The 12,767-nt window shown below is 45.0% G+C and overlaps 1 protein-coding gene across 3 annotated transcripts in view; it reads right to left on the bottom strand.

Moving 5' to 3' along the window:
• TMEM260 (transmembrane protein 260) overlaps positions 1-12,767 on the bottom strand; it is a 79,751-nt gene that overhangs the window by 23,370 nt on the left and 43,614 nt on the right. For all 3 annotated transcript variants that reach the window (XM_083614013.1, XM_083614015.1, XM_083614014.1), the window contains exons 10-15: positions 12,105-12,277; positions 9,522-9,693; positions 7,898-8,046; positions 4,797-4,973; positions 3,643-3,696; positions 1,130-1,220 (exon numbers count right to left, since the gene is read on the bottom strand). In XM_083614013.1, coding sequence (XP_083470139.1) covers positions 1,130-1,220; positions 3,643-3,696; positions 4,797-4,973; positions 7,898-8,046; positions 9,522-9,693; positions 12,105-12,277 — 816 coding nt within the window. The remainder of the gene's footprint in view (positions 1-1,129; positions 1,221-3,642; positions 3,697-4,796; positions 4,974-7,897; positions 8,047-9,521; positions 9,694-12,104; positions 12,278-12,767) is intronic.

The following is a 12,767-nucleotide window of genomic DNA, read 5'->3' as shown; positions in this document are numbered from 1 at the left end:
CCGAACAGGATTCCTCGCAAGAAAAGGGGAAAATTGACAGCTATGCCACCACCAGGTTTGTGGTGTGGTGAACCGGCTTATACTCGAGTCAAGAGGTTTTCCCAGTTTTTTGTGCTAAAATTAGGTGCCGTGGCTTATATTCGGGTCGGCTTATACTCGAATATATACGGTAACTGTTTATATTTGGACAACTTTTCCGCTGCACTTTACTGGAAGGAGAAAAATAATCATTTCCTTAATAACAATTTAAACAATTTATTTAACTAAAACAATAGCATTATAGCATATGTATGCATGTTTGTTGACTACTGTGGTCAAACTTTTTTTATAAAACAAACTTAGACTGAGTTTTAACACACATGAAAAACTTAAAACAAATTCTTATTTCCTGATGAATAGCCTTTGGACAATAATGTAACTTAAATAGAAAACTATCTTTAGAAATATTTTCCCTCCAAAATCATTTTATTTTAAAAATCCGATTTAAATAAAAAAATTTGATTTAAATAGAAAAAAATCTGATTTAAATAAAAAAACTTTATTTTTTTAAAAAAATCGTTGATTTTTATCCACCCTGCTTCCTAAACATTTGCAGAAAACCCGCAGAAATGTCGCATGTTCATACCATGCCCTCATTCTTCTCAAATTTTAAACTAACACTCACTTAGGTTATTTTTTTTAAAGGTCACGCTTGATGCACCAAAAATCCGCAAAAAAATAAGTTAAGTATTCGTTCAGAACTGCAGAAAAGTAGTACGTGTTCAACAAACACACATTGTAAGACGCAGCCCAGTCTGATGCATATTTATGCAGAGGGAAGTCCCGCTGAATTCAATAGGACTTACTCTCAGGTAAGTGTGCACAGGATTGAAACCTTTGAGGTTTTGTGCCCACAGCTGACAAAGCCTCAGGCAGTAATTGGCTGTGCTGCTGTGATGCCCCAGGAAGATTGGTCCAGCAGAGCAAAAAGGAGGGGAAAGGAGAGAGCTTTGGAAAGGAAGATGCTAGGGAAGGGAGCGAAGAATGGAAGTTTCCTTGGGGATCCAGGTCAGAAAGCAGGACAGAACTCCATCATACACACTAAGGCTTCCCCTCTGCTTCTTTAAGTTAAAGAATACAAGGTACCTACCTTGTAAGCATATGTATAAAGCTGGGCTTTCACATCCATAGACACACGAGCCGTTTCCGCTAGGTCAAAAATGAAGAAGGCTGTCTTCATCCTGCAAAAAAGTGGAAGCTGTTAGGAGCTCAGTCTACACTTGAGTAGGACCCTGGCAGAGACACATGCCCGACTGGCATGTTCTCTCCCTCCTGGTCGATCGTTTGGGAGCTTCAAAAGCTTTCTTCAGCCCGAACACCACAGCGACCGATGCCAACAGACACCGGCACACTCAGGGATCCGCAGAGTTTGTGCATCATGCGTAACAGACCTCAGCAACTCAGCATTTTGGCTAATCTACTTTATTTATAAACACACACGGAGCACTCCAACATGGCTCCCTCTCTCTCTAGCATCAGACAGCAAAGAGAAAGGACAAAGGACAATAGTCCCACTTGACGGAACACAGTAACGCAAACATCCTGTCTCCGTCACTTCCCACTCTGTGGATTCAAAATGTATACCGTCATGTGATAGACAACAATCCCATGACTGCAATCACGGAGCAGGAATTCTAACAGAAGTACATTACTGTCAGGGTTAAGGGTTCTTTAAATACCAGCTGGTGCCCCTGAACCAGGGTTGGCTGAGGACACGGAGCCAGAGAAACTATGCCACAGGTGTGGTGCCGAAGATGGTGGCAGTAAAGAATAATAAAATTCTAGAGTTGGAAGGGAACTCCCAGGGTCATCTAGTCCAACCCGCTGCAATGCTGGAACCTCAGCATGCAGGGGGCCCCATCCAATTTGAAACCATACAGGACCCTGCTTAGCTTTGCAAACAGGCTAGCAGTTGTATTGCTGTATTATTGCTGGGTTGGGGCTAAGCAAAGGAGGCCTCAAAGCAGCCTTCCTCTACTTCAGCCTTTCTCAACCTGTGGGTCCCCAGATGTTGTTGAACTACAACTCCCATCACCCCTAGCTAGCAAGGCCAGAGCTCAGGGATGATGGGAGTTGTACTCCAACAACATCTGGGGACCCAAGGTTGAGAAACACTGCTTGAAATTATTTGCATTCACAAAGGTTCATGCCGACACTATTTGCATCTGGCTGCAGGTCACAAAATGCTGCTTCCTATATTTCTCCAATGCCTTCATTGTGTCACCTGCTTATTAATTACAGAATTGCAGAGTTGGAGGGGACCCCCAGGGTCATTTAGCCCCACCCCTGCATTACTGGAATCTCAACACGCGGTCCCCCCCATCCAATTTGAAACCATACCGGACACTGCTTAGCTTTGCAAACGCTAAAGCAGTTTTACTGCTGCAACTTGTGGCACAATCATCACAGGAAGATAAGAAGCTGCCTTATAGCCAGACCATTGGCCCATCTAGCTCGGTATGGTCTACACTGAACGGCAGCAGCTCTCCAGAGTTTCAGGACAGGGGATCTGGGGATGCAGAGGATCGAAGCTGGAACCTTCTGTGTGCTGCACCACTGAGCCATGGCACTCCCCTTAAAGGAAGCAACCTTACACTGTGTTGGGCCATTGGTCAATCTAGCTCAGGATCGCTGTCACTGATTCGTGGTGGTTCTTGGGGGGTTCCAGGAAGGGGCACTCTCAACCCTACCTAGCGATGCTGTTGGGGACTGAATCAAAGACCTTCTGCATTCAAAGCAGAGGCTCTGCCACTGAGCTATAGTGATTCTTCAACATCAACTTCGTCGGACTGGTCATGTTATTCGGATGCCTGATTATCGTCTTCCAAAGCAACTACAGCCATACCTCGGGTTACAGACACTTCAGGGTGCATTTTTTCAAGTTACGGACCCACCGAAATCTGGAAGTACCAGAACGGGTTACTTCCGGGTTTCGGGGGTCACGCACGTGCAGAAGCACTAAATCGCGCTTTGCGCATGTGCAGAAGCACTGAATCACAACCCGCGCGTGCGCAGACACGCTGCTGCGGGTTGCGAACATGCATCCCGCACGGATCACGTTTGCAACCCGAGCATCCACTGTACTCTGCTTAAAAATGGACTACTTAAAAACTACTTAAAAATGGAAAGCGTAATGTTGGTGATCAACAAAAGAGGTTTAAAGACTCTCTCAAGGCAAATCTAAAAAAAATGTGGTATAAGCACCGACAACTGGGAAACACTGGCCTGCAAGTGCTGCAACTGGAGAACAGCCTTTGCCAAAGGTGTCATGGGCTTTGAAGACACTGGAACTCAAGACACAAGGGAGAAACATGCTAAGAGGAAGGCACGCTTGGCAAACCCTCACCGTGATCAACTCCCACCTGGAAACCCATGTCCCCACTGTGGAAGGGCGTGTGGATCCAGAATTGGCCTCCACAGTCACCTATGGACTCACTGCTAAAACCCTGTTTTGGAAGACAATCTTACTCGGCTACAAGTGATAGCCAAAGAAGAATAAGAAGATAGTCGTTTCCCAAATGAAGGCCCGTGTGGACACCACGGTGTCTCCCTTCCCTTTAAAACCCATTCAGAAGGGGAAATATGTGGGGGCGGATTTCTCACCTGGCTTGCCACATCTCTTCGTTTGCCACCAACTCCCATGAAGATGAATCGAACCTTTAAGAAGTTAACAACAGGAGCTGATTAACTGGCTCATCAGACATGAAAAGGCCACAGAGAGACTGAGAGTATTAAACAGGGTCACGCTGTACAAACACTGGAATTTGGCGCTCAAAGCCATTCTGCGTCAGGGACAGCAGAATTCTGTGGGGCACCTGAATCGTGGGATGTCGAGCACATTTGGACACCATGTCTCATTCTGCAAAGCATTCTGGTTATGATGGAACAGCAAAGAGCAACATAAGACCAAAAAAAAACAACAACAAAAAACCCTCCCTCTCATTCTTATTTAGTTGCCACTCCAGCTCCTGAGATTTCAGCAAGCACAACCCACGTGCCCACAGGCATAGCTTCACAATCAGAAGGACTAGAAGCTTGATTTTTAAAACGCCTTTAATGTTTTGCCTGTAACATAGCCCTGTAGATGTTGCTGGGCTACAGTTTCCATCACCCTTGACCACTGGACCATGCTCGCTGGGGCTGATGGGAATTGTAGTCCAAAGCTCCCGGGAAAGTCTGGTGTAACGCACCATATTTTTCGCTCCATAAGACGTACCTGACCATAAGACGCACCTAGTTTTTAGAGGAGGAAAGGGGGAAAGACCCGTTTTTTGGGGGGATCTGCTCAAAGTTGTTGAGCTTACTTTGCAAAGGGAAAAAATCCTGTTTTTATGGGGTTCAACTCACAGTTCTGCAGCTTCTTTAGGAAAGGAAAAGGAGCAGTTTCTACAGTTTCCAGACAGATAATCAGCCAGTCACATGTTGCTGGGGAAACATACAGCCTCCTTCCGCAGAACATTCAACAGTGGAGGCCTGGGCAAGGGTTCAGGGCCGGAAAGGGAGCCAGCAACCAACCACACACTCACTCCATAAGACGCACAGACATTTCCCCCTTTTAGGAGGAAAAAAGTGTGTCTTATGGAGCGAAAAATACGGTATAAGCCACCACACACCCCATTTCTGAGACCAACACCATGGCTCAAGAGCTAAGGTTGCCAAGGAAGACTGGGGACAACTAGGCTGGATGTAACTGCATCCAAGTTCTTCATCCAGGTTTGCAAACTTTCAAATCCAGCCACCAGTTTTGCTGTTCTCACCTCCCATATTCCTCGCTCCAGTTGTAGAGGTTTCTGGTTCTCTCGATCCACTCTCCGGGGTCGAAGGGAGTTTCCGAAGGCACCAGCTTCTCGCAGGAGCCCCACGGCCAAAGGGAGTGGCTTTTCTTCCAGGTGGGGTCACCTTCGTGGAGCCCAATGCAGACAAAGGTTTCTTTGCTGTTGCAAACAAGCCACACACAAAAACAAAAAACAAAATACAAATGGGGAACTAGAGCTGCAAAAGAAATCATCACCACCAATATTATCAATATCATCAGTATGCAGATGACATCCAGCTCTACCTCTCCTTTAAATCAGAGCCAGTGAAGGTGGTGAAGGTCCTGTGTGAGTGTCTGGAGGCAGGTGGAGAATGGCTGGCAGCTAACGGATTGAGGTTGAAAACTGACAAGACAGAAGTACTGTTTTGGGGGGGACAGGGGACGGGCGGGTGTGGGGGATTCCCTGGTCCTGAATGGGGTAACTGTGCCCCTGAAGGACCAGGTGTGCAGCCTGGGAGTCATTTTGGACTCACAGCTGTCCACGGAGGCGCAGGTTAATTCTGTGTCCAGGGCGGCTGTCTACCAGCTCCACCTGGTACGCAGGCTAAGACCCTACCTGCCCGTCGTCTGTCTCGCCAGTGGTGCATGCTCTAGTTATCTTCCGCTTGGACTACTGCAATGCGCTCTACATGGGGCTACCTTTGAAGGTGACCCGGAAGCTGCAATTAATCCAGAATGCGGCAGCTAGACTGGTGACTGGGAGTGGCCGCCGGGACCACATAACACCGGTCCTGAGAGATCTGCATTGGCTCCCAGTACGTTTCCGAGCACAATTCAAAGTGTTGGTGCTGACCTTTAAAGCCCTAAACAGCCTCGGTCCTGTATACGTGAAGGAGTGTCTCCACCCCCATCGTTCAGCCCGGACACTGAGATCCAGCACCGAGGGCCTTCTGGCGGTTCCCTCAATGCAAGAAGTGAGGTTACAGGGAACCAGACAGAGGGCCTTCTCGGTAGTGGCGCCCACCCTGTGGAACACCCTCCCTTCAGATGTGAAGGAAATAAGCAGCTATCCTATCTTTAAAAGACATCTGAAGGCAGCCCTGTTCAGGGAAGTTTTTAATATTTAATGCTGTACTGTTTTTAACATTTGATTGGGAGCCGCCCAGAGTGGCTGGGGAAACTCAGCCAGATGGGCGGGGTATAAATAAATTATTATTATTATTATTATTATTATTATTATTATTATTATTATTATTTAATTTACATTCAAGATTGGATTTACTGCAATGCACTCTGTTAAAGCAGCAATTTAAACATTCACAACAGGGAGTTAAAGTTAAGAGAACAGGAGGAACGCTCGTCTAAAAATGGGTACTTTAAGATGTCAATACTGATGGAGGCCTCTCGTATGTCAACAATGTAGCTTGGTTCTGGGTAACAAGGAAACCACCACATGCAGAAGGCGGAGTTTAACAATTAAAACTGTTCAGAGAGAGATTAATTAGGCTAGGCTTCCCACAGCAATTTAGAATCTGTGGAGAAGACGTTGCTGGACTGGAGAAGTCTGTAGTCTGCTCTCACCATAAAATTAAAGACTCAGAGGACCTTGCAGGTCATGTGTTCCAACACTGAACACAACTGACACCCACCTTCCTGTAACTTACGGTCACTCTGGAGCAACACAGAACATATATTTTGCCTTCTGCTGTGCAATAAAAAGGTGTACCATCTCAGGATCACTGGGGAATGAGGAGAGGGTAGAGAGATGATTTGCAAGATACTCGGGTCACATCCTGGCTTTAACGGCCAAAACTCAACATTTTGAACTGAGCTCAGAAAAAGACTGGTAACCAATATGTACACAGCCCTCTACAGAAAACCAATAATTGCAAGGATATAGCTATTCTTATTAACAGACTAAACATACGGAAGAACTTTCTGACAGTAAGAGCTGTTGGACTGGATGACCTTTGGGGTTCCCTTCCAACTCTATGATTCTTTTAGACTTCTTAGTTCTTTGTTATACAAATGTCTCCAAGCGACTGACAACACACTTAGAAAACATAGCCATAAATACATTACACCAACAAAAGAATTTGTACGAATTTGTACGAAGTACCCACAACTCATTATTTTTAAGGACCCATCTTATTTCTGAAATATTTTTTTAAAACTGTTTTCAATACTCCCAGTACATTTCCGAGCACAATTCAAAGTGTTGGTGCTGACCTTTAAAGGCCTAAACGGCCTCGGCCCAGTAGACCTGAAGGAGCATCTCCACCCCCATCGTTCTGCCCAGACACTGAGGTCCAGCGCCGAGAGCCTTCTGGCGGTTCCCTCATTGCGAGAAGCAAAGCTACAGGAAACCAGGCAGAGGGCCTTCTCGGTAGTGGCGCCCGCCCTGTGGAATGCCCTCCCATTATTCCTTATTTCAAGGAAATAAACAACTCTCTGACATTTAGAAGACATCTGAAGGCAGCCCTGTTTAGGGAAGTTTTTAATAACTGATGTTTTAATGTATTTTTAACCTTCTGTTGGATGCCACCCAGAGTGGCTGGGGAGACCCAGATGGATGGACGGAGTAGAAATATTTTATTATTATTATTATTATTATTATTATTATTATTATTATTATTATTTCAATAGTTTTGCTGTAACCCACCCTGGGACATCATTAGGGTGAAGGTAGGTAATGAATTACAATCACAACAAAAACGTGTGTGTGCTCAACATATATACATGCACACAACACACACCTATACCAATTCTTGATGTAAACATGAGTGTTCAGGAGGAAAGCTGTACTTTGGATTGCAGGTTCAGACGCTATAGAAAGCAAGGGTGGTTAACTTTATTTTTTAATGAGCCAAGGAAGAATCAGAGCTTTATGTGTGGTGACACCAGAAGTCTACTTCTTTTTGCTGCTGCTATCAAACTTGGGGCAGGTGAGTAGTTTTTGGGGACACACAAAAACACTTAGGTGGTCCCAATCAGGGCCCCAGCTGGGAGATTAGCCTCCTCTAACACAGAGCAATTTGAGAATGGAACTGATGCAGTTTTTATGGGGAAAAGGAATGCTATTATGCGAACAGGAATGCTTACTGTTTATTTACTTTGAGAAAGTGATGGAGGTTAAATGTGGTCGTCCCATCGGGCAGCGTCCCTTCCAGAGGATTCCACCGGTTACCAGGAAAAATGACGCCAGGCAAATGTTTTGACATCTTCAGTAAGTACCAGTGGTAAGTCATCATCTAGCGCAGGCAAGACGAGATGAAATTAAAGATGAGGCCTGTGGGCTTCTACGACTCGAAGCACCATCGATGTAAATAAACATACCTAAAACCTGACACTAAGGCTGCTGTGATGGCCTGGGATTCGGACTCGGAGGCTGAACCTGAGGAATCCCAGCCTGCACAGGAGTCCCCGCCTCCAGAACCAGCTGAGCCGGGGCTGGGGCCTGAGCCTGAAGGGTCCTCACCTGTGCTGGATCTGCAGGTGCAGGCACCAGCTGAGTCTGCTCTGGCTCCTGAGGTGATGGAGGACCCGTTGCCTGCAGGTGCTCCACTCTCAGCCCCGTCAGGGGAAGCTGAGGTTGCCTCTGGGTCCGGTGACCCTCCAGCCTCTCCTGAGCTGCAGAGGCTCAGGGCAGAGAGGCGGAGGGAACTAAGTTCCTGCAGGAGGAGTGCTTGCCTCCAGGCCAGGAGAGGCAAGTCACCAGAGGATCAGGGCCGCAGATAAAAGCCGGCCAGTCCCAGTCCCAAGTTGCGGGAGCAACATTGTTGGTTGTAGTTCCTGCCTGGACCCTGTCCTTCCAGAAGCCTCTTGAATTAAGTAGATTAGGAAAGATCTCTACACATCAGATCAATACTTTCTGCACTAAGAAATGCAAACTGGCAGGGCTGGGGGCAGTACCAGATTTACGTATAAGCTAAACAAGCTATAGCTTAGGTCCCCACTCTCTTGGGGGGGGGCGCCCAAAAAAATTTAAAGGGGAAAAAACTGGATGTACATTTCCAAAATATAAAATAAAAAAACCAATAAAATAAAACCTACATACAGGAACAGTGTTTTGTGTTGTGTAAGCTCCTATGATATAAGTCATGTGCCCCGCCTGCTAGCCTGCTCCCTAAAATATCACTATTTTGCTCATTTCTATATACAGTGGTACCTTGGTTCTCAAACTTAATCCGTTCCGGAAGTCCGTTCCAAAACCAAAGCGTTCCAAAACCAAGGCGTGCTTTCCCATAGAAAGTAATGCAAAACGGATTAATCCGTTGCAGACTTCTAAAAACAACCCCTAGAACATTGTATTTCACCATTAATATACTTCTTCTTAATTGTATTTCAGTTCAACAATTACTTTGATAAAATACATTTTTTTGTTATGTCCAAATGGCTTTAGATACCTATTAAGTCCATGAATTCCCATATGGCATATATTCAACACAAAAACCAGTGACAATTTGTTTTTGACAAAGGACAGCTGGACATATAAAGGGCCCCGTTACCTACAGGAGCTGAGGGCCTCATCAAACCTAAATCCGGCCCTGGCCAGGAGTGTCACCTGCCTGACCTGAAACTCTGGTTTAAACTGCTCGCGGCATCAGCAAGACTGAGCTACATGGACCAACGTCTGGCCAGCACAGCAGCTTCTCTTGTTCCCATGCCTTGCAAGGAACTGTCATCTCACACTCTGTAAAGTATGCAAACCTCGCTTTCCACCTACTTCTTGGTCCACCAAGGTAACGTCAGGTCTCACTCCCTCACAATAATGGAGGTAACGGAGAGAATTGCCGGGCAAGTCCCCTCTCAGCAGGACGATGGCATCTGGAGGCATGGAGGACAAAAGGTTCCTCGCAAAGCGGTCAACGACGTAGTTGTGGCTTTGGTCGCAGACACTGGGCGGAAAGAGATAATGGGAAAGAAAAGGAAAAGCTGTTTTGTGTTGCTTTTAGTCCATCCCCAAGTAGCTCAGCTAGATAAACAGGAGTGAGAGACACAGCGTGGCTCTGAATCCCAGGATTTGTAGCATTTGCAAACCTTTCCAAGAGCAATGACAGGCCACTGGGCAGCGTAGTGTTTGTTTATTAAGGACCTGACATTCTCTACAAGCAATGCAATAATAATAATAATAATAATGACAATAAATTTTTATTTATACCCCGCCCTTCCCGGTTCAAAATAGTGAAATACAATTAAGAAGAAGTACAGGGTGAGTCTTTTAAAAGAGTACACATGTTCCACGGGGCCTCACCCTGTATATTAATAGTAAAATAATTATTAAGCTCTAACTTTAAATGATTTTTTATTCATTGCAAACTTAATAATGCAAACACATTGGCATTTGGCAATAACAAAAGTTCCTTTAGAAACACAATTTACAAAGACTCATAATTTGGGGGGGGGCCAAGAGAGTGGGGCCCTAAGCTATAGCTTGTTTAGCTTATACGTAAATCCAGCACTGCCCTGATGAAGCGTTTTTGCTAATAATAAGATCCCAGGTGGCACGTTTTTAGAAGACGCTCCCATCCTGCCCAAGCAGTGCAAAGTCTTAAAGGGTTCTAAGCAAGAGCTAGCGTAGCAAGATGATTGGACTACAAGCAGGGAGACCTGGGTTCAGATCCACGCTAAGCCCTGTATACCTGAAGGAACGTCTCCACATTCATCGTTCAGCCTGGACACTGAGGTCCAGCTCCAAGGGCCTTCTGGTGGTTCCCTCACTGCGAGATGTGAAGCTACTGGGAACCAGGCAGAGAGCCTTCTCAGTAGTGGCGCCCACCCTGTGGAACGTCCTCCCGTCGGTTGTCAAACAAATAAACAACTATATGACTTTTAGAAGACATCTGAAGGCAGCTCTCTGTACAGTATAGGGAAGTTTTTAATGGTTGGTGTTTCGTTGTGAATACGGTGGTACCTCGGGTTACATACGCTTCAGGTTACAGACTCTGCTAACCCAGAAATAGTACCTCGGGTTAAGAACCTTGCTTCAGGATGAGAACAGAAATCATGCTCCGGCGGCGTGGTGGCAGCGGGAGGCCCCATTAGCTAAAGTGGTGCTTCTGGTTAAGAACCGTTTCAGGTTAAGAACGGACCCCCGGATTGGCAGAAATGACTGGCAGAATCCGAGACCAGGGAGAAGAGATGGTGGAAGAAGATTGGAAGAAATTTAAAGACTATCTACAGAAATATTGTAAAATTAATGAATGTTAGAATGATGTTGGATAGAATTTAAGGGGTTTCCAGCTGTAATGCTTTAAGAATATGGAAGAAGGGTATAAACAGGTAAAAAAATAACTAAAATGGTGTTGGATTGGAAATAAGTGGTATTAGCAACAAAGTTAATAAGAATATGCAAAAATGAATTGATAATGGATGAAAATACTGAGTTATAAAATGTTAAGTTATAGAGATAAGATAAATGAAAGAGGGTAAGGATTTGCTGATTTGATTATTTAAATGGGAATACAAGAAGGGGAGGTGTGAGGAAGTCAAAGAAACAAGCAAATGAGTTTTAAGTTATGAAAAATAATTGTTTTTAATTTTTCTTATTTTTTCTGTATGTTTACTTATTTTTTATTTTTTTATTATGTGTTTTTGTATATTTGTCTCTGTAAAATCTTAATAAATATTTCCTAAAAAAAAAAAAAAGAACGGACCTCCGGAATGAATTAAGTACTTAACCCGAGGTGCCACTGTATTTTGTTGGGAGCTGCCTAGAGTGACTGGGTACGAGTAAAAGAATAAAAAAACCTGTAGTAGTAGTAAATAGTAATAGTAATAGTAATAAATAGGCCAATTGCTATCTTTCAGCCTAACCTATCTCGCAAGGGTGTTGTGAGTAGGGACATCAGACAATTTCAATGGAAATGGAAACGGAAGGGAAAATGGCTGATGTTTGCTTACATGTCCATGTCCATGTCCAGAATGGAAATCAAACCAGTTTGGGATTTGTTGTTGTTCCTGCTCCTTCTGATATGTAACTGATTATATCCCCCTCCCTGTTTGCATTCCCTTTCCTTTGCACAGAGTGGGATGGCATGTAGCAGCAGGGCAGCCAGATGAATGACGTAGCATTTAGCGAAAGGCGAAATGCAGTGGAACGGAAGCGGCGCTGCATGCGATGGATACAAGGGAGAACAGAAGACGATGCCTCCTTACAACACGAGTTGCATGGATAAATAAGGAAGCGAGAAGCAGGTGTGGCTGCCCTGAACCACTTGAGGGAACAGTGGGAAATGAACACGACGCTAATTGGACTTTTAAGCACACTCTGCAAAGCTGAACCCACTGTGCTCTTTCTTGCAGTTACCTGTAATTAGAGTAGATTTGCCCGGTAACCAGAACGGCAGCAAAAAGCCATTCCAGGCAGCGAAGCACTCGCCTGTTTCCAGCTAACCCCTCTGCAAAAGAGAAAAGCGAGGAGAAACCGAGGCCGGCTAGAACAGCAACCACCGCATTGCTCTGCATCCAGAATCGCTCAACCTGCAGAAGGATAGACAGACAGCGTTTCCCCAACTGTGTAGAAATGTGATGGGTATTAGACTCATAGAAATGCAGAGTTGGAAGGGACTACGGGGGGTCATCTAGTCCAACCCCCTGCAATGCAGGAATCTTTTGCCCAACGTGGGGCTCATGCTCCACCAACTGAGCTATCCTAGGTATTATAGTAAGGATATATTAATTATAACTGATTCTCTAGAGACCCCTGTGTTTGGAGTAACACAAAATGGCTTGTGCCTGTTTTTAAAATGCAGGGCTTGCACCTAAAGAGACCCAGTACTGGAGTTTAAATCTCACTGTTAGGCAGATTTACTGACGCCTAAGAATAGGTTTTTAAACCTTTTTAATACATCCCAGCTCTTAAGGCACCTGGCCTTAAGACCACAGACTGCAAGGTAAGTTTAAAATGTTTTACTTACAGTCGCTAGGTCTCAGAGTTGAATTTTCCTTAGTAGCAACAATAAAATGCAGG

The sequence above is a fragment of the Podarcis filfolensis genome (genome assembly GCF_964270895.1).
Source record: "Podarcis filfolensis genome assembly, chromosome: 1".
In the NCBI taxonomy this organism is placed as follows: domain Eukaryota; kingdom Metazoa; phylum Chordata; class Lepidosauria; order Squamata; family Lacertidae; genus Podarcis; species Podarcis filfolensis.
Note: the sequence above shows the minus strand (reverse complement) of the source record. Positions and strands in the feature narration are given on the sequence as shown.